This window comes from Ptychodera flava, chromosome 19, assembly GCF_041260155.1.
Source record: "Ptychodera flava strain L36383 chromosome 19, AS_Pfla_20210202, whole genome shotgun sequence".
Taxonomy (NCBI): Eukaryota; Metazoa; Hemichordata; class Enteropneusta; family Ptychoderidae; genus Ptychodera; species Ptychodera flava.
The window spans coordinates 38,801,392-38,825,616 of NC_091946.1; the positions used below are offsets into that span (position 1 = coordinate 38,801,392).

General features: G+C 36.5%; 1 protein-coding gene across 2 annotated transcripts in view; it reads left to right on the forward strand.

Moving 5' to 3' along the window:
- The window catches only part of LOC139119490 (adhesion G protein-coupled receptor L4-like), a 70,285-nt gene that overhangs the window by 37,961 nt on the left and 8,099 nt on the right, over positions 1-24,225 (forward strand). For both annotated transcript variants that reach the window (XM_070683340.1, XM_070683341.1), the window contains exons 2-17: positions 9,607-9,658; positions 10,066-10,242; positions 11,782-11,971; positions 12,220-12,479; positions 12,687-12,923; positions 15,659-15,854; positions 18,316-18,518; positions 18,701-18,798; positions 19,502-19,702; positions 20,827-20,889; positions 21,179-21,287; positions 21,641-21,757; positions 21,951-22,138; positions 22,472-22,518; positions 23,156-23,267; positions 23,738-23,847. In XM_070683340.1, coding sequence (XP_070539441.1) covers positions 9,607-9,658; positions 10,066-10,242; positions 11,782-11,971; positions 12,220-12,479; positions 12,687-12,923; positions 15,659-15,854; positions 18,316-18,518; positions 18,701-18,798; positions 19,502-19,702; positions 20,827-20,889; positions 21,179-21,287; positions 21,641-21,757; positions 21,951-22,138; positions 22,472-22,518; positions 23,156-23,267; positions 23,738-23,847 — 2,360 coding nt within the window. The remainder of the gene's footprint in view (positions 1-9,606; positions 9,659-10,065; positions 10,243-11,781; positions 11,972-12,219; positions 12,480-12,686; positions 12,924-15,658; positions 15,855-18,315; positions 18,519-18,700; positions 18,799-19,501; positions 19,703-20,826; positions 20,890-21,178; positions 21,288-21,640; positions 21,758-21,950; positions 22,139-22,471; positions 22,519-23,155; positions 23,268-23,737; positions 23,848-24,225) is intronic.

A 24,225-nucleotide genomic window follows, 5' to 3' on the forward strand; every position in this document is an offset into this window, starting at 1 on the left:
TCAATTAACTGGGAATTATTAGATGACCTTCTAAAACAACATCCTGTCCTTCCATTTTGTTTGACTAGATTTACTGCTCCGTGACGAATTTACACCGACTTTCCTTATTCGTTTGCATCCATACGTCTTGCGCAATTTATTTTAATGAAGATCTGGTTGAAGTAATATGCTTTCAGGCGACATAGCTCCTCTATGTGTAGTAGACTACTAAGTGCCTAATGGAAGATAATTCCAAAGCTTTATCAACTGCACTGCAATGTGTAGGCTTTTATCGTATTGGTAAGGGGAAATTATATTAGTGGCCTTTTCATCCTCGGTTGAAATCGAGATGACTTGATCGTCCGCTAATAATATTTCAAAGTTTAGTCTTCAATTGAACGTCTTGTGAAGTGGATGGTGGGTAAGCGGATAGCGCTGCGTGACGTTTCTGCCCAACACTGCTCCTTAAGATTGTTTAAGAGCAGCTTCAACCCAGGATGGCATTCGTACCTGGTCGGTTCGGAACTGACTCATATAAAACGTAATGTAAAGATTCATTAAAGTGCGGCAAGGGAAAGGTGGATGTAGAAAATGTGTTTGGAGATCGTGTACACCTTCTGGGCAACATCTTTCACATGGTAAGGAACAACGCATGCTTTATATAAAATTGTATCGCCAGGCGTCCGTTCAATCAATGCCGCTTGCTTGAATATAAATAGGATGCAGTTGAGAAACTGTCGTAATCTAAAGGCTGCAGTCCTAAAGGAAACCTACATACGACTCCTGTTTAATAGCGAAACATTTGAATGGGTTATGAATATATACAGCAATAATGTTCAGTTATTTCGTTTTGATTTATTGCCCTCATCATCTGCTAGATAAGTACATCACGTTTTCCGTGCAAAAAACAAGGTAATGGGGAAAAAGCTAATATTTCCTGGGGACCTATTTGCTTTGCAGCCTGTTTCTTGTTCTCGTCAACGGTTTCAGCGATACTATCCACCATTTACACGTACGTAGGAGGCATATACCCGTGATAAGCACTCTGCCTCAGTATGTATGTATGTATGTATGTATGTATGTATGTATGTATGTATGTATGTATGTATGTATGTATGTATGTATGTATGTATGTATGTATGTATGTGTATGTATTATGTCTTGTCGTGTCCATCGCTGTCACTTTGTCTGCCCCGTCCTCACACAATCTTTCTGTTAGTCTTTATCAGTCTCTTTGTCTTGCTTATATTTACATCTATCAAACTATCTCTGGTAATAAATGTGCTGTCAATATGCGTGTAACTATATATAGCAAATGACGTCATAGAAATTCTGAGACATGCAATTTGAGAAATTCCTAACTAAGTGTAATTGACTAATATAATAAACTATGACGTGAAAACCACAATTTTTTAAGATCTAAAATGTTTGCCAAGGCGACGCGCACCATTACTACTGCTCGGGTGACCACACCTGTTTGTTGTTCGTGCCAACTGCAATAGGTTACTCCAATGGTATTTGGCAAGAAAGACGTATAGACAAACAAGGACAGATCGTCTCAGGAAAGTGTTATTTTGACATCAAAAGGTTACAAAATGTCACTGTAGGTACAGAAAATGCAACTGTCAATCAAAATACAAACGCCTCTCCTCTCCTCTCTACTTATTTACGAGTAATAGTATGTACAAATTTCAAGTGCAAGTATACTTATAATAACGTCCGATTCTAATAGATAGAGAAACACGATATTCATATTTAGTGGTACTCGTTTTGCTGTCTGACAAATAGCGAAGCTGTTCAATCGCTATGTGCTCATACTTTCAGAATCTTCAAAAGATAATTTACTCATGTCTTGCACACGTATACTAATGCATTCTCCAAAGTAGACTTTTTACAATAAACAGAGATATTATCACAAAGTCATTTCATAGTTTTCTTATTTGCTGTTTGATGCCGTATCGTCTGAAATGCAGATATACGTAGGGCCCTCAATTGCCCATGATTCTTCACGATTTTTTTCGCCGTTCATGCCTCCTAATAACATCCTCTTTAATACTATTTTTATAATAAACGTAGATTACTTAACTTTGAAATCTTGTCATCAGTGTTTAAAGAGGCATACTTTTAATGAGACTGTTTCAACAGATTTGAAATTCAATGGAAAATAAGAGTTTGCAATGTCAATTATATATGTACACGCATAGAACCAGAGACCATGTCAAGAAATATGCCCCTTTAATTAAAGGGACATAAGCTGTAACTTGTGGCAAGTTTATCAGTGTTCTGCTTCTGTATATCAACTACCATGTCTGACCCTAATCTGTTAGTCATGCTGAAAGTTCGAGTATTCTTTTTATCAACACAGCTTGTATGTGTGTATAGTGATCATTGTTTATTGTTTACAAATGAATTCTTGTCCGGACTTGAATACAATTTTCAACAATAATAATGGAGATTATACTCATATAGGTTGTGTTGAAATGCTAAATACTTGGCATTAAATTACAGTTTAGGTATTCAATGCAGAAAGTGTAGGGAAACCACAAAAAAAAGTTCTGAGAAAAGCCCCAAAAGATGCAGTTTATGGTGCTTTAAGGCGGTGTGTTTTTTTAAATACTGGCGACATGGAAAACTCCGTACAAATGCATCGCTTATAAGAGAGTTTATAGTGTTGTTGACAATGTATCACTTGGGAGCCCAATGGCAATGTTGTGTTTTGTTTATCTGTGTTGTGTCTTGTGGACCTTTACTGTCGTTTGTTTACCCGGATCGGAAATTATTTTTTTAACAACAGAAGCAAATTATTACATCGAATGAAGTTTTCGTTGATCACATAGAGATATAGGTTTGGCGAAATTAACGCTCAAACCATGCCGTCATTATTGGGTACTTTATCTCCTTTACGGCGGGTAAACGTTTTGTCTATAAGTAAACACTTCCATTGGCAAGATTGAACAGTGAGGGTGTCAAACTTTGTTCTTCCAATTTTAAATACAAAAAGAAAGATGAAAATAAGAAACTTCACATTTCCACGGAACTTCCATCAAGTCATTGAAAAGAGTTAATATTTGCTGTCTGAACAAGAAATTGAAGTTACAGCGGCGGTTGTTTTCATTCCATTCGTTTTTTCAATTTACCATTTTATCAAAAAGAGCCGAGCAGGTACAAATTTACGCAACTATATCAACTTTCATTATTTCGCTCATTGTTCAAGGTAAGCGTAAATTGAATGCATTCTATTCCATGGAGAACATACTACATTTAAATTACGTGAAAAATGATTAATCCTGTGGTTATGTCATTTATATTACAAAAGGATATGGATCGAAATTCTAGTGTCAGAGTAAATTATGAGGTTCTACGTTACGCTAAAAACTGCTAGAAGAATGATAGCCGTGAATACACTGACATAAAACTATACCATTAGAAAGTGTAATGCTACACGGTGTTCTGAAATTCGTCTCATCATCTGTGAAAACGTCGCGATCTTGTGCCATATCATGCATGGATAACCATATTCGCTTCAACAGTTACCAATACAGTTTTCTATTAGGCTCAAACCTGTCATTTCTGCGTGTACTAGACTCTAATACCTCATTACAACCGACTAATAAATTCTGCTTTATGTTTATTGGAAAGCGGCTTTTAAATTGAAAGGATGACATTCTGTCGTGGAATTTCTCACGCATTTGCTCGTACCCCAAACTATCATATTTAATTTGTGGGCTTTCCGCCTGCTACCTATGTGATATAGAGCGATATTCAGTAAATTCGCAATACAAATTGTCATCATTCACATTTCGGATGTTAAGCGCTTGGAAAAGCAAAATTTTAAACCTTTGCTGAAAGTTTCCTCATGGAAACCATCAAATATTCATTTTATTGAAATGTGCAGTGACTATAATTTAAATTTGAGTTTTAAGAATCTACAGATTCATCTCTAAACTTAGAAATATTTCAATAAATGTAAGATCGCGAAGATGTTTAAAAAATTAACATGAACTTCCATGCAAAAATATAAAAATCGTTTTTAAAAGGTAGAATGTGTCGGAGAGGACAGTTTTACTGACACTGAAATATTTACAATTGTTTTTCCAGTATGATGCTTGTGTGGATTCATTTGAAGCCAATGGATTGAAACATGTTTTCATAATCCTGTTTTTTGTGAAATTCGAAAGTTTAACTTATCTCCATAGAGTTGACACGGTGTATAACGCCATTTTGAACTTATAACATCGGAAATGTCAGGTTGTTTGTTCACTAGCACCAAACTTAGCAGATGTTTATTTTTTATTATTAACTAAAAATGATGCATTTAAGGCGTTTTTAGGTTGCTGAAGGGCGTCCGTTGTCAAATTAACATGCTATTGATACAAGAGGGTATCGTCCTAATTTTTGTAATGTTTTAATGATGAAATATGGCAAAGCCTTTCAAAACCAGAAACAATGAACAGTATAGCAACCATGATAAGCATAGAAACCATGATCAGCATAGCAACATGATCAGCGTAGCAACCATGATCAACATAGCAACCATGATGTAGCAACCATGATCAGCATATGGCGGCTGACATATCTAGCCTCTGCAAATTTTGAGTAAATGTTTAAATCATCGACACGAACATCTCGGGGAGTTACTCTTTGTGTCGAACCTTTAGTGGATGGTTTCGTCACACACTTCATTCGTAAGTACTTAAAAGATATTGTCTTACAGCTGTAAATCAGGTGTCATATTTAGAAACACAAGTCATGTGCAAAAAAAACCCCGCTATTTTGAAGTCAAAATGCATTTTCTTCACGAGTGATTTGACTAAATACATAGATGACCTTCGCGTATTAACTAGATGCACAACTTGGAAAATGTTTGCAAAAAAACATTGTTGGCAAGAAATGCTGATCCTGCCTGTTACCAATATTGCTTGATCAAAAAGGGTCCGAAATAGTGTGTTCCTTTAGTACGTGCCCAAAAATAAGACTTTAACTGATAATTTTCTCAGAACACATTAAACTACACTCATAATTAAGAAAACATTTAATGAGTCAATATGCATATTTTCATTAGAGCAGTAGATTCCGTATAATTTACCAATATAATACACCTACTGCAGTAACCTATGGGAGTTTGACCGTCCAATAACTTTCCGTATTTTGTATAGTACGCGGAGTCCAGAATACGGGAGACACGCGACGCGCAAATTTTCAGGGGTTTGTAGCAATTTTATTTAAACAATCGCGCGCGTTCCACTCATATCGCGCGTGCCGCATCCCTCAAAATTTACCATAGAATTAGTTTATACGGACGATTAAAGGTATACTGTCACCTGCTCCAATTTTGCCACAGTTACCAGGGAAACAGAAAATCTGACCAATCACAGATTTTAAGCGGGTGGCCGCTTTTAATAAACAGCGCCCTCACATGGGCATTTTGAATACCAAGGAACGCCCCTTTGACCATATATGGGCATATTTAGATTACAGGTGACTGTATACCTTTAATGGAGGGAGGTGTATAGGGTTATACACAAAATACGGCCCTGTATGGACTCGGGCTCAGTGAGTGACGTATTGGACTCGCCTACGGCTCGTCCAATACGTCACTCTCTGAGCCCTCGTCCATACAGGGCCGTATTTTGTGAATAACCCTATAATATATCACATTCAAACTGGTCGCCAATCTGTGTGTTGAGCTTTCTGGTAAAATTTAGCTTTTCATTTTACACTAATACAAGAAAATTTATTGTTTCTTCGATTACAATTAACGAACGATAATCGTAGGGCAGCAAAAATTGCAAGAGTTTCAAAAAAGTCCGAACAATTCGATGTACCTTCTACCATAACGATTAAAAATCGCATGGCTATCTTCAAAGAGCTGCCATTCGGTATATTCCTACCGTACTATTCCAGTTAATTGCTTCTTTGCATCACCTTGTTACATCTTTACATTACCAGAGCCTTGCTGCCCACCAATAAAAATTACGATCTGCATGAATAGCTGACATCAACAACAAAAATATTATGTTTGCAGACTGTCTGCCCATTTACAAAATTACCAGCATAAGTCATTGCTTTTAATTTAATGAAATAACATGGAGTCGAAGACTTATCTGCCAAACAGAAAACAAACACAAAGTGTGTGTTCCGCTACATTTTATAGACTTCCCTTGTCAGCCTGATAAACTTAAAAGGAAAGAAAACAGGACATGACAATCATTTCTGTAGAGGACGCTTGGTCCTAACCTTACCCCAAGTCTGTGGGCGTATAATAATCAAAACAAAAAAAATTATAGGAACACACTTCAGCAAACTGTCACATTGATGGTTAGGTGATCGTGATATTGAAGCAATATACTTTGTCAGACTGCGGCATAGATAGTCAGGTGAACGCGATGGCCCACAGTGCCAGCCAGTAGTACTGCGCAGGCCCGAGATAAGCCAAGCGACTTGTGAACCAGTCAAGTCATGTACATCTGAAGCGCGAACCAGCGAAAGTTACGGCACGCCACTTGAGGGTTCCGTCACACGAATCACACATGCGCAGTAGGCAAGACATTGCGGAGTTGACTTGTAAATCAATGTAAAAGCCCAAGGAAAAGACAGGAGTAATTTGTCAAAGGTCTACAGTTAAGGATAAAATTGATACTTGGAAACACTTGATAAGACTTCTTCTCCCACGTGTCCTTATTGATGAATTAATCAAAATTAGTTTTATAACGAGTGACATGCAATAACGAAAGTACAAATAACAGGCATGGCCATCGGGGAAATATCGACGGATCATGTAATTTTGATGATAAATACGTCTTTTGACACACATTTCCCCCATGGTACATCATCCATTTGCAGCAATTGTGATAGGTTCGTTTAACCCTCATGTAAAAAAGTGTGTTAATGAATAAAAGCGTAAATTAATGAGATTTAGAAATTTGTATTCAGACCATGTCTGAAATGAAGCTGGGTGTAATCGAGATAAAACGTTGAATTCATTCAATTGTTCAAGCTTTGCCATTTTGCAATATTACTTATCTTTTCTTGCCGTACTGTGTAAATCTTCAACTTTTCAAAACAACCTCTATGCTATATGCCTATGTATTTCAGTGATTATCTACGGCAAGGCATTATTGGCGGGAATTTACAAACTATTTCAGGGTACTCAAAGTAAACTACTACCATGAGATCCAATATGCCAAGGCAAGAATGGCTGAAATGTTACGAACACGTTTTGAAATTCAATAAATTAATTACCAACTGACTGACTGACTAGCCAAATAAACAGACTTGTGAACGAAACAAAGAAACGAGGAGTGAAGAACAAGCATATTTGAATTCAAATTTACATTCTCACAATGATATGCTTGATGATGTAGGGTTACTCACAACAAATAACACATGACAGTCTCTTGAACCATATAAACATTCCACGGTACTGTAGATTTCCCATACTTCATTATGTTTTGTATCATCGGAGATTCCTCAGTGAAGTCTACCATGTCTCCCATGTGTAGACAAATTCACAGACTAGTTGTACTAATTCTGAAAACGTACGTTTAAGCACGTTTTAATTCTCATTATAAATTATTTGGAAAATTATACATGATTGAGAGAAGGGATATCATTGTTGTAAAATTTTCCACTAATTGTCTTTTCAGCCATACAGGATAATGTGATAGAAAGTAGGGAGTTGCACCTGTTTTCTGAAATAAAAGTATACTGATGGAAATTACAAAAGAAATCTGCATGCTCAGTTTTCTCAGAGAATGACCCCTTCAGTTAGTCATTAGTTGCTGCCCAAAAGTATGGTATTTGTAGTACCTACAGAATGTGACTTTTATGGTTGTTTAATGGTTATTTTGAAATGTTCTCTGAAATATCAATTTATCAATTATTCTTATGCTGCACATTATTGCTTGTATACAGAACTGAAAAAGCTATGAGAAAAGTAACCAATGAGAATTGTAGGTACTAATTGTTTGTATTGTCCCCCTATATTATCTTGTACGATATGCGTTGACTTGACTGAGAACTGTGGAACCGATCGACTGGTTTCACCGAGCAGATAGTTCCTGTTATAACTTGCACACTGACGGTGTTGGTTCAACATGAACACAGTTGAGAACCAATGCATCGATAGCACACTGTACAAGCACTCGACAGAGAGTGTCGTACCAGACGACAGCTGTGGTGTGGACCATTGCATTGAAATCTTCAGCATTGTCAATAATTACAAATGACACAAAATATGGCAAATCCAAGTCAATATATGTCAGTCAGTTTCAGTAGCATTGTCTGCCATGACAATGGTGACACAGTCGCAGCGCAAATTGAATCAGTAATGTCTAGGTTTTGCCTGTACTGAAATGTCAGTAGTACGACTGCATTTGTTTGAGTTGCACCTGCAAATGTGAATAATTAGAAGTACCCAGTCAGTCTGTCGTGCAATTGGTGACTGTTTATCAGTTTATTCATGAATAAATGAATACTATTTGTTCTGCTGTATTGGCTCTCACTTGTTTAGAGTGAATCGTCAGTGATGTTCATCATGTTACATATGAAAGATACAACCTTATCGACAAAGTCGACGTCCCTGTTTGAGGAATGTCTTCCAAAACTCTCTAAATTCTCAGTATAAACTCGTTATGTACGATTACTTTGAGCTTAATGGGAAATAGAGGCAACTTTTGGGATCTCAGTCTGGCAAACGTCTTCAGCTCACAGCGCCTCTGACGTTTACCAGACTGAGACTCCAAAGTGTTCGTTAATTTCCGTTAACTTCCTCGTACTCGCGCAAGGAAAATGCTTGATGTACACATATATACTTATTCTCTACGTATGTATGCAAATAATATACACAATGACAGTGTACACTTGGTCTGCAAAGATCTGTGTTACGTATACTCATGTTCTGTATAGGTATACATAACATATATGTGTTACATACTACTGACGTGGCGTTCAACATACCTCCATGTAAGTAAATACACTGAACGTATATCAAGAATATTACCTTGTGTCGCTCTGTAACGACCATAAAACACAATAAATGAATAAACGTAAAACTGATGGCATTTAGAATTCATGTATTTGTATGATATATTCAATGGAATCCAAGTCTAAGGGAATAAAATGTATCCAGTGATTAGCAAGTGCAGATCATCTTCAAAGTAAACCTCAATGACATGACAATACGTGTAATGCAAAGTAAGGCATATGCAATCAACAATCTTTGAAATCGCAGTGTTTTCCGAACACTTTCCACCCCTAACAACTCTGTCTTGAATTGTTACATCGAATGAAGCAAAACAGAGGGAGGTAAACTGCTTGTTTTTCAGAAGTTCTCTATCTTCCTTTTTCCCATGCAGGAGTTTTCAAAGTTTCATCCAAGTTCTAAATCAAAGGAATACCAATATAGATATTGCCAATATCGATCAAACGCCTCATATACGCTATTGAACGACTTTGCTACATTGTTGATCGGTATATAAAATTGTCCTACCGCGACGGGAAAAGTTAAGAAATTGATCGAAATGTTGAAATAGCCTATGATAAGAAAAAGTTAATTCTATCTCTGTTCGACTTCCTACAGATAGAACTGGACAGTAACACATGTCATATGTTTTCTGTTTTGCACAGGTATTGCGGTCGTGTGCAGTTGTATGTGAAGAAGAGAGTATTCGTCACCAAGGTAACAAGAAGATTCAAACTCCCTTACAATTTCGCGTTAAAGGGAGGGTTCGGTTTTATCGCAATGCAATCCTTTGAGGAAAACAGAAGTTCTAATATGTATGGATTGCACGTCTGTGAAAAATGAAACCCGTGCCAGAAGAACAGATAACTCCTTGTGCTTGCTATGCAATATCCATATACCAAGTGCGCAGTGAGCTTTGAATAAATATAATTACAATTTTGTTTGCCGAAACTCATCCTTGTTTCATATTAAGTGTGCACATTAAACTTTGGCGGCCAATACTTCTAATTGAGAGATCAAAATTAATGTAAAAATTCGAAAATATGCAAGCTAAATTCCATAGGTATTAAGCAACAAACACACAAATATAATGTTTAAGACTGTAAAATTTTCTACGTTTTCAGAGACTCGCCCTCGGCAGCGTAGAGGTACGTGTTCGTCTGGTTGGACGGATGTTTCCGGAGTGTGCGTACAATACGTGGACACGCCATTGTCGTGGTGGAATGCTCACCTGGACTGCGTCCAGAGAGGTGGTCATTTATCGACAAAAGACAATCTTTATGCTCCACTCAACGTCATCGGTAAGTTAAGGGTCAACAGTCAAGGGTCAAATGTCAAAGGTCTGTAGTTAGTGAGGATGAGATATGAAACTGCAGATTGAATTTATTAATCTATGAGGGTTTGGTTGAGCATGAAAAATTGTAAGCGAAAAGAAGATTTTTGTGTTAAACTTTTGTTGACATTTGTAGAAACTGAGGGATATCTTTTCAAATTATTCGATCGATTTTAACTGTTTAATTCTTTCATCATGGCCATTGTATTGAAGAGAGTTCACTGACATATAATTTTAGAAAAAAAAAGGGTTTAAAAAAATAAAAAGTTGAATCTTTTACATCATGCTTGGCCCTAACTTAGTAACTACCTTCTTTCATGATAGAGAATATCTTTGGATATAAAGAAATTGTACGTTGCAAAATCTCGTTTAAAATCTTATGTTGTTTTAATTTGTAATAGAGCGTCAACTGTTAGGGTATTTTTTGTACATGTAACATACATTTCTACAGATACAGCTAATCTATCGTACTTTTTCAGGAGTAATCAATTACCCTCCCCCCCCCCAAAAAAAAAACAACACAAACTTCAAAAGATTTGATTATCAGCCGAATGTAACATTTATTCCTTGATATAGCTGATATAATAGTGCCTGCAACTTGTTCCAAAAAATGCTGAATTTGGTTTTGAAAATTTCAACTGTTATCTGTTTCAGCCGCCTAAACAATAACATTGGCCTCTTTGCAGAAATGCAATGGTTTTTGAACTTGAAGTACTGACAAAGGGTAGTCAGAGTAATGGACGACGTTAACTAAATACTAAAGAGATCAACGCTCTTGTTCACCAACTGAAAATATCCTGACTAAAACAGCTTACGGCTGTTGTCAGCGAAAGGGCTGGAAGAAAGTCATTTAGTCAGAGTAGAGGAAATCAAACACGGTTTGTTTTCATTTCAAACATCGGAAAATGATAAATTGTCGCGATCAGATGGTATTTACGTTCAGTTTCAACATTTCACGCTTTAATATTATCACCGTTGTTTTGGGAGATGTCATGGACAGCACCTGTGTATCTGCAGATTGATGTACATGACGTCATGAAATGCACACAACGTAAGGTGAAAGGTCCAGGATCGGGGTTTAGAAGGAAGGGGACGTATCCGCTAACAAACAACATGTCAATGACCGGTCAAATTTTGGAATCAACGTAGACACCCGACCGCCAATAGCTGATTTTGTTCAAATCGATTTTGGGAAATAGTGGCGTTAATACTTGACATAAAAATTTTGATAAAGTTCTCCTCTGAGCTTCTTTTCCAATATTGTCTAGTATTAGTGAAATTCACTAACAGAACAAAGGGGAAGATTCTTTGCGGAAAATTGACGGAGATGTAGAAATTCACGAACCTTCGCTGAGCCTCTTGATTCACACTGTATAACGTCTATTAAAGATTCAAGAAATAACTTTAGTAATGAGAGAAAGGAACAGTCATTCATAATGTTATAGTTTGTCATATTCATTTGTGGAAGAAATAACATGTGTTGTTTTGTTTTTACTTGTTTCTTTAGCCTGTCCTTCAGGCAGCAGCGCAATTAATAACGGCACAGACTGCTACGAACTCACGTCAATCACTGGAACGTTTCACCAAGCAAGACAGTATTGCAAAGCTAAAGGGGGTGATGTCCCGGATGTAGAGAGTGAAGAGGAAACCCAGACAATTTTAGGAGAGGTGTCAAACCTGGCCATTGCGATAAAAAGGTAACCCACGATAAGCCTTATGGTATGATTTTTCTTGTCACGTTCAATAAACAATTTCTAGACAGCATTGTTTTTGCTTTGACGTTCTATAATTTTGCAAATACAGTGACTCAGGATACAGAATTTGGAGAAAAAAACTACAAACAAAATCCTACATTTCGAGTGCAGCAGCTGCAACACAAAGTCGCCTTAAGAACTCAAGGATGAATACGAATGATGACCAATCATTGTGTCTGTTTCATTTCTAGCGGTGATGACTGGACAAGCGGCTTTTGGATCGGTCAAAACAAACTCGGAGGAGCATGGGATAACCTCCAACATTCAATGAGTGGTGGTGGAGGACCGTACCTAGACTGGGCGCCAAACCAGCCGAGTGGAGCGTCATCAGAAAATTGCGCTGTTCTGATTTATGATGACGTTAATGCCCCCTCCGGAAATGTTGGGAAAATGTTTAGCACCGATTGCGATAGTGAAAGAAACAAAATTATGTGTAAATATAAAGCAGGAGGTACGGTTAACAATATAGTTATTGAAACCTTCTCTTTGTTTTATGATTTTATCTGTTCGGTCAGTTTATGTATGTTTTTGTGAGTTTTGAGATGTATTGAATCCGATGTGAATCACACTACCCTTGCTCACAAAATTACAGAAGTCTATGTTCCATATCATTGCCACGACAGCCTTGAACACGCATACAACTTGTCGTTCATTTCAGCCTGGATTGGCGCTGCTTGGGTTACAGTAGATGTAAAATTTCTTGATGGTATATTGCTAAGTGCGTTCGACGGAGAATCGGCCACTGATAAGTGTGTCCTGGAAGGGGAAGATGGCGACTTTGATGTTGATAACTGTACCAGCCTGCACCCCTATGTCTGTCGTCAAGGTAGCGTCCCCACCCTGTCGAACACTGTGGTCAATACAGTAGTAAGCCGTGTGGCAGAAGCGACAGTTGGTAAGTTTGACTTGTCGATTTGTGGTTTTGCTTCAATCCAAACAATATGGATTTCCGAACTGTAGAAAGGCCATCCACAAAATTATAATATATTTGTATATATATATATATATATATATATATATATATATATATATATATATATATATATATATATATATATAAGTATACAGATGTCCTCGTTGAAACTTACAGTGCTCGATGCTAAAAGCAGAGCGTTGTAAATAATAACACCAATTAATAAGTACAAAGTAATAATATCTGTTACTTAATTTTTATGCATCCTAGGCCTGCAATCTTCAGACAGAAGTGAAAGGGTTTTAACTGTACTAGTACACTAACGTTTATATGGTTTGGATGTACCATTCCGTTTCTAGCTGGTGCTAAAATTTGATAAATAAAATTTGTTTGGTGGCGACATTTTGAAACCAACTTAGAGCGTTAATCAGTATTGATAATGTGTAGCTTTTCTGATATACAAAGATTGCATCGCTTGCTCATGTTAAGAGTAACTCGATGCTTTGTAATAATTTACCACAAGACGTCAAACACCTGGTTCTCGTCTTTTAAGTTCCAAATAAACTTTGATAGCTCTGTACCATTTCTGTATTTGCTGTTACGGAACGATTGCATGTGATTAGCGAAGCGCGTCTTGGTCTATCAGTGAGGCCCATGTAAACCTTCTCCTTGCTGACTCCTGTTAATACCCTGGGCTTGTAAACGACACCTTTGACTTGACAGTTACCTTTCAATTGGCAGATAGACTTGTCCCGGCAATTACAAATGTCTGGCTGATCTTCACGCTGGCTTCCATTGATTACTGTCTCATTATGCGATTTTATTTTACAAGCCATATTCTTCATACAGCTGTAACGCTCTTTGATTGTGTTTCTATTGAATATCTTGTGAAGTTTGGATCCCTTTGGAAAGTGTTTGTCAACAAGATAAAGAAATATCTTGCCTATATTAGTTTCCACGTTTTTACTGAAAGGGTGGTTGAACCACTTGATGTTACGTTTCCTGTTATTGCTTTGCATTAGTTCGGTGTAGCCACTTGACTTCAACGCTGTGTTGTAGTGACCTTTGTATTTATCAAAGATGACCTTATCACTGGATATTGTTGATAACAACTTCAAGTTAAAATAATAAAACAAAATTTAAGAGAATGTCCCGTAATAAGTTGCATTACGTAGCATTATAGTGACGTTACGTCACCGATAACTCAAAGTAGTCGATGCTATGAACAACAGGTTATTATAGAAATAACGGTCGACGCGCTGACCATTAACGTTTATTTATGGGCAAGGGCGAGAGGAAAGCCAAAAATTAACGCCGAGCCCGTTAATTTGGCTTTCCTCGAGCCCGCGCCCATAAATAAACGTAAATGGTCAGCGCGGAGTCTGTTATTTCAATTATATTATCAACGAACCCCGAAAAACCGTCAAAATTTACGAAATTTTCCCGTGCGAACGACAAAGGGGCCCCAGAACCTGTCAGTGAGTAGTGCGCGCGCTGCAAAAAGTTTGCAAATCCGGAGATTTTTTTGAAAAAAGCGTCTAAACTTGGCCCACAAATGCTCCTTTTTATTTTGTGGTTGATTATGATCTTTGTACAAATCACAATTTTCGTTTTAGCCGTAAAGTTACTGTGTTTACAATATTATTCATATTCACTGGCATGAAAACAAACCATTACTGTGTATTTGTGGGCAGTCACGTGGTTCAGCTCGACCAATTAAAACGCAATGGACAGGGCATGGTAATATAATCGACAATCATGGTCAGTGAAGAACCGTTAGTTTGTGTGTTTTCAAAACGTTAAAAGGTGAAAAGATCAGATCATGCAAAACTAACGAGAATTATTACAGTCGTAAAAACATGAAGTTGATTTCAATGAGCGTATATAAGTAGCAATCAAGATACGAAATGACATGTTCCTATTCATGGAGACGAAATGGCAATGCTCCTGTTCACAAAACACACAGAAATAGAACCGTCTGCAGTCGGTTGCCACGGTAACGTCGACCCAAGATGTCATTTAATGTTATGCCCTCAATTTCTAGACACCGAGTTTTCAAATTTGACTTACAAAAGTGAAATCTCTATTAAATTTTTGCTAGGTAATCGACGGGTAGCCTTGTCTGAAAATAATGCGGAAACACTCGCTTCAACCTCATCAACTTTTTTGTCTTTGTCCTTGATATATTTTAATACGTTTAATTTTATATTTTCTTGTTATTTGTCTTTTGAATTGTTTACTTGTAATTTCAATGTTGGTTGAAATTTATTTTGCTGTGTCTCAACCTCCATGAAAAGAGGTTTAATGTAAAAAACAATGGAGATATTATGGTAAAAATTCATCATCATCATCAGCATCATCAGCATCATCATCATCATCATCATCATCATCATCATCATCATCATCATCATCATCATCATCATCATCATCATCATCATCATCATCTTCATCATCATCATCATCATCATCATCATCATCATCATCATCATCATCTTCGTCATCATCGTCATCATCATCATCATAAATGCAAAAAGTTACCAATGAATATGAATTACAGCAGGTACTATGATACTGACGCTGGTCACTAATATGAAGATGCTTTAATTTGAAAATCACGTAGTATTACTGTTGATATAAAAATTGACCCGACCTGCTATTGACAATACTAAATATACTTTAAAAAGTTTAAGTAGCATTCTTCTCTCGACCATTTGCAGCTTGCCCTGCCAACAGCGCCCCCGCGAAGGCGGTATTCAGTGATGAAACGTACAAATGCTATTGGTTTACCACGCAGACGTCCTGGCAGGGCGCCATAGATGAGTGTGCTGACATTGACAATGCTACGTTAGCAGTCATCGACTCTACAATCGAGTCTAACTTTGTCTTTAATAAAATGGTGGAGAAGGAGCCGAGGTGTGTGTGTTTTCGTTTCGTAACAAATTTTCATCATATTTGGTATTAGGTAATGGGAATACGAGTACAGACATTATTCAACTTTTGGTGTTTGTGACAAGTTATCTAAAGGCAACATGTTAAAGGTAGACAGTCACCTGTAATCTAAATATGCCCATATATGGTCAAAGGGGCGTTCCTTGGTATTCAAAATGCCCACGTGAGGGTGCTATTTTTAAAAAGCGGCCACCCGCTTAAAATCTGTGATTATTTAGATTTTCTCTTTCCATTGTAATTGTTGAAAAATTGGAACAGTGACAGAATACCTTTAAATACCTTTAACAAATCAACACTATTCTCATCTTTAGCTAGTGCTAGTTCCGTCAGTATTTAGGCCGAATAAAGCGTGTGTGTGTTTCCTGTAACCCGACCTACCCTAGAAAAAAAACCGACCTACCCTAAACATTTTTGTAGCATTTTCAAGAAAAATAAGTCAATTCTCAAATTTACCCTACTGGGTCTCAGCCGACAAAAAGCAAATAAACAAAATTTCCTCCGACCTACCTACCTACCTACCTACCCAACTTTTCGGAGGTATATTACCGGAAGCACACATACTTTTTTATTAGGCCTTAGTGAAACAAGCTGCTGATGATATTCCACGACGACAACAAACTTTATGAACCTTTCTCAATTAATAATATCGCAGGGGTGTTCACTGTTTGCGATGGTGATCACTGTGTAACTCATTCCATATGCCGAATCAACAAAAATACTTTCAGTGCAAATACAAGAAAATTGATCCTTCCATCCGAAATTCTCCCCCTGCCGAAATATTTGATGGGTCCCTTACAAAGAAACTGCACAAAATGCATATCTGTATGTAAAACCTTATGTGTTGAAAGCATGAATGCCCATTAAAAGTAATAAAAGCTCTAGACCATGTAACCTCCATAAATGTAATAATCTCCACAAATGTAATATTAACCACAATTGTAATAAAATCAACCACAAATGTAATAAAACAGTCAACCATTGATGTAACAACCCGCAACCACAAATGTAATAAACAAATTAACCATAAATGTAATAAAACTCAACCATAAATGTAATAAACTTGAACTTGTATATATAATCATTTGTTTATCAATGCCTTGAGTAAATAATAAATTTAATAAGACTAGTGTAATGTTATTGCATACTTTCCTTAAACCAGGTTTCCTTTCCGAAACACAGAATAGAATACATTGAGAACACTATTAGAAATCGGCGAGTTACTGATCAAACCGTTAGATAATGGAAGTGGAACAGCAGTTCTAGACACTGATAATTACATAAATAAGGAAACGTCAAAATAACTCGTCAACCAGTAATACCACACAAAGTTTATGACAGATGACTCAGAACAAATAACAGAGAAATATACAACCTTATGACAGAAATGTACGACACTAAACATGTTGAAGAGAACATATATCTATATTTCAATCTAGTAAAAACAATTCGAACACTACCTTGAACAAAGTAGAACAAAATTAGACATCCTATAGCATTCCCAGTAAAGGAACAAACTTCAAGTGGGACAAAATAGGAATACAGACAATCTATTGATTATTCCACACAATTTATCCGTTGAAGACGAATTTGCGGCGATTGATTAAGAAAGTACGGCAAATTTCAAAAAACGGCGTTAAAGGATCGTAGTTTATACAGTCTCCTTCACTCTGGAGTAGAGTCTGCACTGACCTTCAGATTACAGGTGTCTCGCCATGGCCAGTCAGTTCTGTACACAAAACAGGGAAACGTAAAATAGACTTTCAAATATACAAAACACACGAAACGCAAACAATTAAGATATGAATAATGCGTGGAGTTGCTTTCCTTATTACATAGATTAATATTTAAGGGCTATTTCCTCAATTGCAACGACAAAATAGATTTATTAAATCTATGGATGACAAGTATTACATTTATGGGTGATTTTTTATTACATTTATGGTTACCATTTATAACAATTGTGGTTGGTGTTTTTATTACATTTCTGGTTGATTTTGTTACATTTAAGGGTGATGTTACATTTATGGGTGCACTTTATTACATTTATGGTTGATTTTTGTTACATTTATGGAGATTATTACATTTGTGGAGGTTACAGACCAAATAGCGCAGTGTTACCCACGTTCGTAAACTTGCTAAAAGGTTTATATCCGATATGAGCCTAGCGTGTACTAAAATATCAATGCATACGTATACTCGATATTCAGTTCAGTCTCACCATTCACAATATATGTCAACGTTGCTACGGCAATCTAGGAAGAAGTTTTCCAAGTTTAGAACAAGATTAGATGTGTGTTCAATTAGAAATACTTGAAAGATCATTGGACTACTCTCTTACTGCATGTGTATCACATTATTACAAATACTTGAAGTATCATTGGCTTACTGCATGTGTATTCATCCACTGTGTGTATTTCCTGTTCAGTGCATCTTTTGCGTGGATTGGACTGACATACGATGATGCTGATTGGTTTGATGTCAATGGAGACGTTGTGACGTACACCAACTGGGGAGATGATTCGGCTCCTTCGACTAGCAGTTGCGCAGTGATTGACAAAGCCAAGAGTGGTCAGTGGAATTTCCAGAGTTGCGCTACTCCATTCTTTCCGGGAATTTGTGAGCTTGAAAGTAAGACAAATTCATGAACGTACTACTTTCTGTTATGAAAATTATCTTGCTTTCTTCGCCATTGACCATATCTGTGCGAAACGAGAAGGCGCAAATTATCTACAAAGATTGTTAAATGCATATTCTCATCAAGCTTAAACTCACATTACATTGCAATTTTTTGTGCTCTTCGTTGACACAAGTTGATGTCCCAACCACGACCAACGCGGAAGAGACGACGATCAACAACGGAGGAATGTCACATGTCACCTCGAATGACACTGCTGGGTCATACCTAGAGGTGAGAGGTCAGATATTTTGTAATTTTAATGTTTTAGTAACTACTGATCGAAAGTGGTATTTGTATAATATACTTGGAAGCAGAGAATGGTATGTACAACAACTTACACTTTATCTGTTCAAGCTGTCGCTCATTCAATCAATTATAGTTGAGTACATAGTCAGGGTCAATTTGCATAAAATCCTTATATGGCAAAAGAGGCGTTTCGGCTGTGCTTACGTATGAACGTCATTGTTCACTAGTTTAAATGGCCACCAAAATAACAAAGCAAACATTGGCAATGATTTGTAACAAATTTACCAATTCCTTTAGAGGTTTCACGCCTGAAGATCTGCAGACGTGGGGACATGTGAAATCCTTTGGTAGTAATCCTGATGACCACACAAGTTAGTTTGTTAGTGGAACACTTAAAATTGATAATTGGAAAGTGTTAGTGATTTCTCTGTGCAGTCAACAAACAACAAACTAAACTATTCTAAAAGACTTCAGAACACAATCACGATATTAGACGATATTACGGTATTATAAATTTCTGCACCATTTCACAAAGTACTTTGTTCAAAAATTAAGTGTGGCATTGACGCATCCAGTAGTTGACTTGTTATTCTTTATTGAAAGTCAATTCAAACGATGTCATACCCATGTTTCATTATTCCAAAAACGTTGCACTTAATCACCTACTGGTGTTTTTGCTTCTAAATAGGTACAGATTGGAAATATACGGCACGCAGTCGTTACTGACAACAGACCAAAGGATCACCAATCAGTCTCAGCTCTTCTGGAGGAATTGATTTCTCTCCTTGTCACATCAACTTCAGATCTGACGTCATCATCCATCGATAACCTAATGGACATTACAACTGCAGTCTCTGGAATCAGTGCAAAATATCAGGACACTGTCCAGGTATTAGAATCCTGAATTATAATTGTGTTGATATGACTACTGTCATGTTTTTCATCAGAATCTGGGAGTTTGAAGATGTTTTTCTTGTAACACGATTGGAACTAATTTGGGATAATTGGATGGTGAAATAATGTCGATTTAATCTACAAATGTTATCTCATGTGCTTTTCTTTTTATATTACACACTTGTTTTTATGAGTAATTTGCGATATTGCAACATTCAGCTATATGGCACCTAACACTTTTGAGAAATTTGCAAAATATGAAAATCCAATTATCCCGAATAAGTTCCACTTGTGTTTGTTTATGCAGTGTTTCAATTCTCCTAACTATCATTTGTATTTAACACGTTGTCTGCACGGACCTGCTACAGTAAATTGTTTATTAAACCAGATAAAGAAACAAATACACAAGAAAAATAACAAGGGATGTATCACAGTGAAAATATAACTTTACCTGGCTTGGACCATAGAAATAGTCCACAAGGACTAGTCGAGTCCATGGCCCACTAAGGATAAGGACAAGGAAAAATATATAAGAAATAAAGAGATAATGAAAAATACAATAATACATATAAACAAATCAATAAAAAAGATGCAAATTATTTTGTGTTCATTAAGTAGTGGAGAATTTCAATGCTTGATTGCTGCGAACTTAATGTAATGAATGACTGTAAGCCTTAACTGAACGTGGAGAGTACCCATGGCGAGGAAGTTCAAATCAATTGTTTAAAGTGATTGGAAAACCGTTATTTTTGAAGTCAAGATAAGAACAGTATTTACTTAGTTTGAAAATATGGAGGATGTTTAGTTGACGAAAAAAAGGGAATTTGAGTGCGCATAAAAATCAGAAAAAGTAATCAATTTATTGGCAATTTTCTTTTGTGGGCGATGAATAATTTCAAGTAGAGTAGTGTATTTCTATCCAGTAAGTTAAGCGTGCTAGGATGAAGGCATTCTATGAATGTTCTTGTCCACTGAAGGGATATAAATCATAGTTCTAACAAATGGACACGAAATTGTGACGTTGAATACAAAGAATAGTGACGTTTAACACAAAGAATATGCCTGAATGACCAAAGGCAACTTTCTATATGTGACACTTCGTACCTTTCTGTCTTTTAGGATGTTCTTGATATAAGTGACATTATACTGAGCGAGGGCAACAAGAGATCTTTGGCGACCGAGGTAATAATCTAGTCTGTTTGCTGTGTCAGAGAACATAAACCGTTGAAACGCTTTTTATATGTTTACACAAAGTCAGATATTTTTTTGTTTTTTGACATTATGTTGACTATAAACCGTATGGTGTGCAATTATATACAGAAACTCGTTTACAGTGGATCATGTTTCATAAAAAACATTATTCCATCGCTCCTTTACTAATAGCTGACCTCTAACCTTTGTGTTAGACACACTTTCAATTATGACCCAGTTCATGAAAACTACATTTTCAATTCCGTTTTACTTTCTACAGAATTCACCCGACACCTTTGCCCATTTTCTGCAAACGATGGACACTTTTACGTCATACGTCGCCTCGGGAAGCGCTGTGCAGGATGATGTCATTGCCTTGGACAATTTAGGTAGAGTAAAACAGTAAGCTTGATATATGCTATAAACATGTCAGCACAATCCAAAACAGAACTATGAGGAATCGCGTTTCCGACCTCCATGATGACTTCCCGTCAAAATTATGAACGAATTTTTTTGACAGCTAAAGAACCTTATCAAGGTTTTGAAAAATACCACAGCATCACTGAAAATAAAAACAGGTCTACCTGCCGCTTCATATTTACCACATTTTAATGTCGTGGTCAATAAAAGATAGCATCATTGTGAAAAACATGACATCAGTAGCCAATACGTCATTGTCTTGATTATTTTCTTGTTAGGCTAATCTTTTTTTATTTTTTTATTTGTTTATTTGTCATTTCAGACTTGCATGCACGGTACAGCGTTAAACCCGGCAAAGATGAATTCTACATCCAGGTCAAAGGTGAAGATTATCGAAGCGGATTTTCTGTACCACGTAATGCATTTGACGAGCGACTTGGTGAGCAAGTTACTATATTCGAAGTTGTTGAAGACAATGCACTCTGTGTGCTGAAGTTGTTATCCTAGGATGTTTATAGCAGACAATGTGCGATGTACCAGTGTACATACATATGACGCAGACTCGCAAAAAATATCTGTCTACATCACTCACAATCAGATTAAAAACAGCAAGTTTTGGGTTTTTTTCACAGGGAACGTGGCCATTTTAGTCTATAAGACACTTCATCAAGTCGCGCCTGACGACATTACTGCGGCGGATGTGAGTTCTGATGACGTTAGATTCAACAGTCACATTTATGCTGTGTCGTTTGTTTTGGAGGATGATAAACGAGCCAACTTCACAAACGATTTAATATCGTTTTATTTCGAAAAAATTGAGGTAAGACTTTACAATCATTTGGACTGTGTTCTTCAATTGTTTGCTTTTCGCTTTGTTTCAGGTATGATTCCTCTATGCCATTGACGTAACCCAGCCATTTTTCTTTTTCGGCTCACCTCAATTTTATTGAGGTACGTTTCTGTAATTGCAATTGTGCGGTGAACATCGGCTACTCACACCCCTCGCACAATGCATAAATCAGTATTGTTCCAAATAGTCATTTTACTTGTAAAATTTTACTGGGTGTCTAAGGTGGCAGATCTTTACACATTCGTGGCCCCATCGATTACCCTCTACAATGTTTCATCTCATTTTTCTCTGTTTCGTACACAGGATCTGACACTGGAGCAGAGTTGTTCATTCTGGCGGAACGATTTGAGGTAATCTCAAAACCGCATGTCTTGAACAGACAAGAACGACTCTGTTGTAATTGTCTGTTGCACCTAAAAGTATGCAGTCTGCTTTGTTCTTATTTCTTGAAATCCATGGCTTAAGTGCTTGCAGAGGTAGAAGTGGTTGCCATGTAGTTAAAGACATTATATTCATTGCTATGTAGGGAACGTTGCATTAGTGGCTATCCATGTGATATTTATGAAGAACTATCATATAGAATAATAAAGATATGAGTGAATCTTTGGTCTATGTCAAAAATAAGGTTCCCATTATCTTGACGTATTCTTCAGCAAAAATCATGCTAAGAAAACCATTGATTTCACATACAATCGTAAATTAAGAGAATAAAGTTTATTTTAAATTAGTAGATACCATTCTTGTGAAAAAAAGTTGGCTACATTTAGAAACACAAATATGTCTTTGTGTAGGTAATACAATAAGGGTTTACTCTACTCTGAAAGATGTTTGAATAACACTTTTCATCTGAAGAAGTCTTTCTCCCATAACAGGCCGTCTCTTAGAATTTTGGAACAAACACGAATTACACACACCTTACTGTGAACATACGATTCTTGGTTGTACATATTAATTTTTGGCATATCTCTATTGTTCTATTGTCTTCAGGGCATGGTCGTCTGAAGGTTGCTGGCAGGATCATGACGCCACCAATCTGACCCACACAGTGTGTCGTTGTAACCATTTAACCAATTTCGCCATATTGATGCAATACACTGAGGTTATTGTCGCCACTACTTTTTGTCTAACTCCCAATACTTTATTTGAAATGAAAAATGACTTATTTTGTGTTAAAATGTAAAATTTATTTTCATATTAGTTTTTAAGCTCTCTCTCTCTCTCTCTCTCTCTCTCTCTCTCTCTCTCTCTCTCTCTCTCTCTCTCTCTCTCTCTCTCTCTCTCAATATATATATATCGAAGTATACAGATATCATAGTGGGAAATTACAGTGCTGGATGCGGAAAGCAGAGTGTTATAAATAATAGCACAAATTGCTTCAAGTATAAATATTCAACATATATTCTTGCTTTATACTTGAAGTAATTTGTATTATATATATATATATATATATATATATATATATATATATATATATATATATATATATATATATATATATATATATATATATATATATAATGACCTTTTTAATGTTACTTTATTTATACTTTGTACTTCTGCTCCTAACAGATTGTCGACCTTGGTATCCATGAAGATATTTTAGAATACATGACTTACATCGGCGTCAGTTTATCCATTCTCTGTCTCATCATCACTCTACTCATATACCTCGTTGGAAAGTAAGTCGAGATCCATCACTCAAAATAACGTTTTACAGTCAAAAGTACATTGTGTTTTTTTTATGTCTGTTTCACAGCATTCCTCGCACCTGCACATGAAAGGCGTTTATCTGAAGTATGAATCATATGAAAATTACCTCCATTCAGTGGAAACCCGCAGAGATCGACAGATATGCTCTTCAGTACAAGTCTTGAGGATGTTTACTTCCTTCAAATAATGTGGTACTTTTTTGATCTGAAACATTTCGGAACGATTTATGGATAACTTGTGCATCTACTGAAAGATATAAACCGAAAGTTAATCGATGGCGGTAAAAAAACTGAATCACTGCGTTTCGTTATTATAAATAAATCGGCGATGTTTGTATAATCAAATTA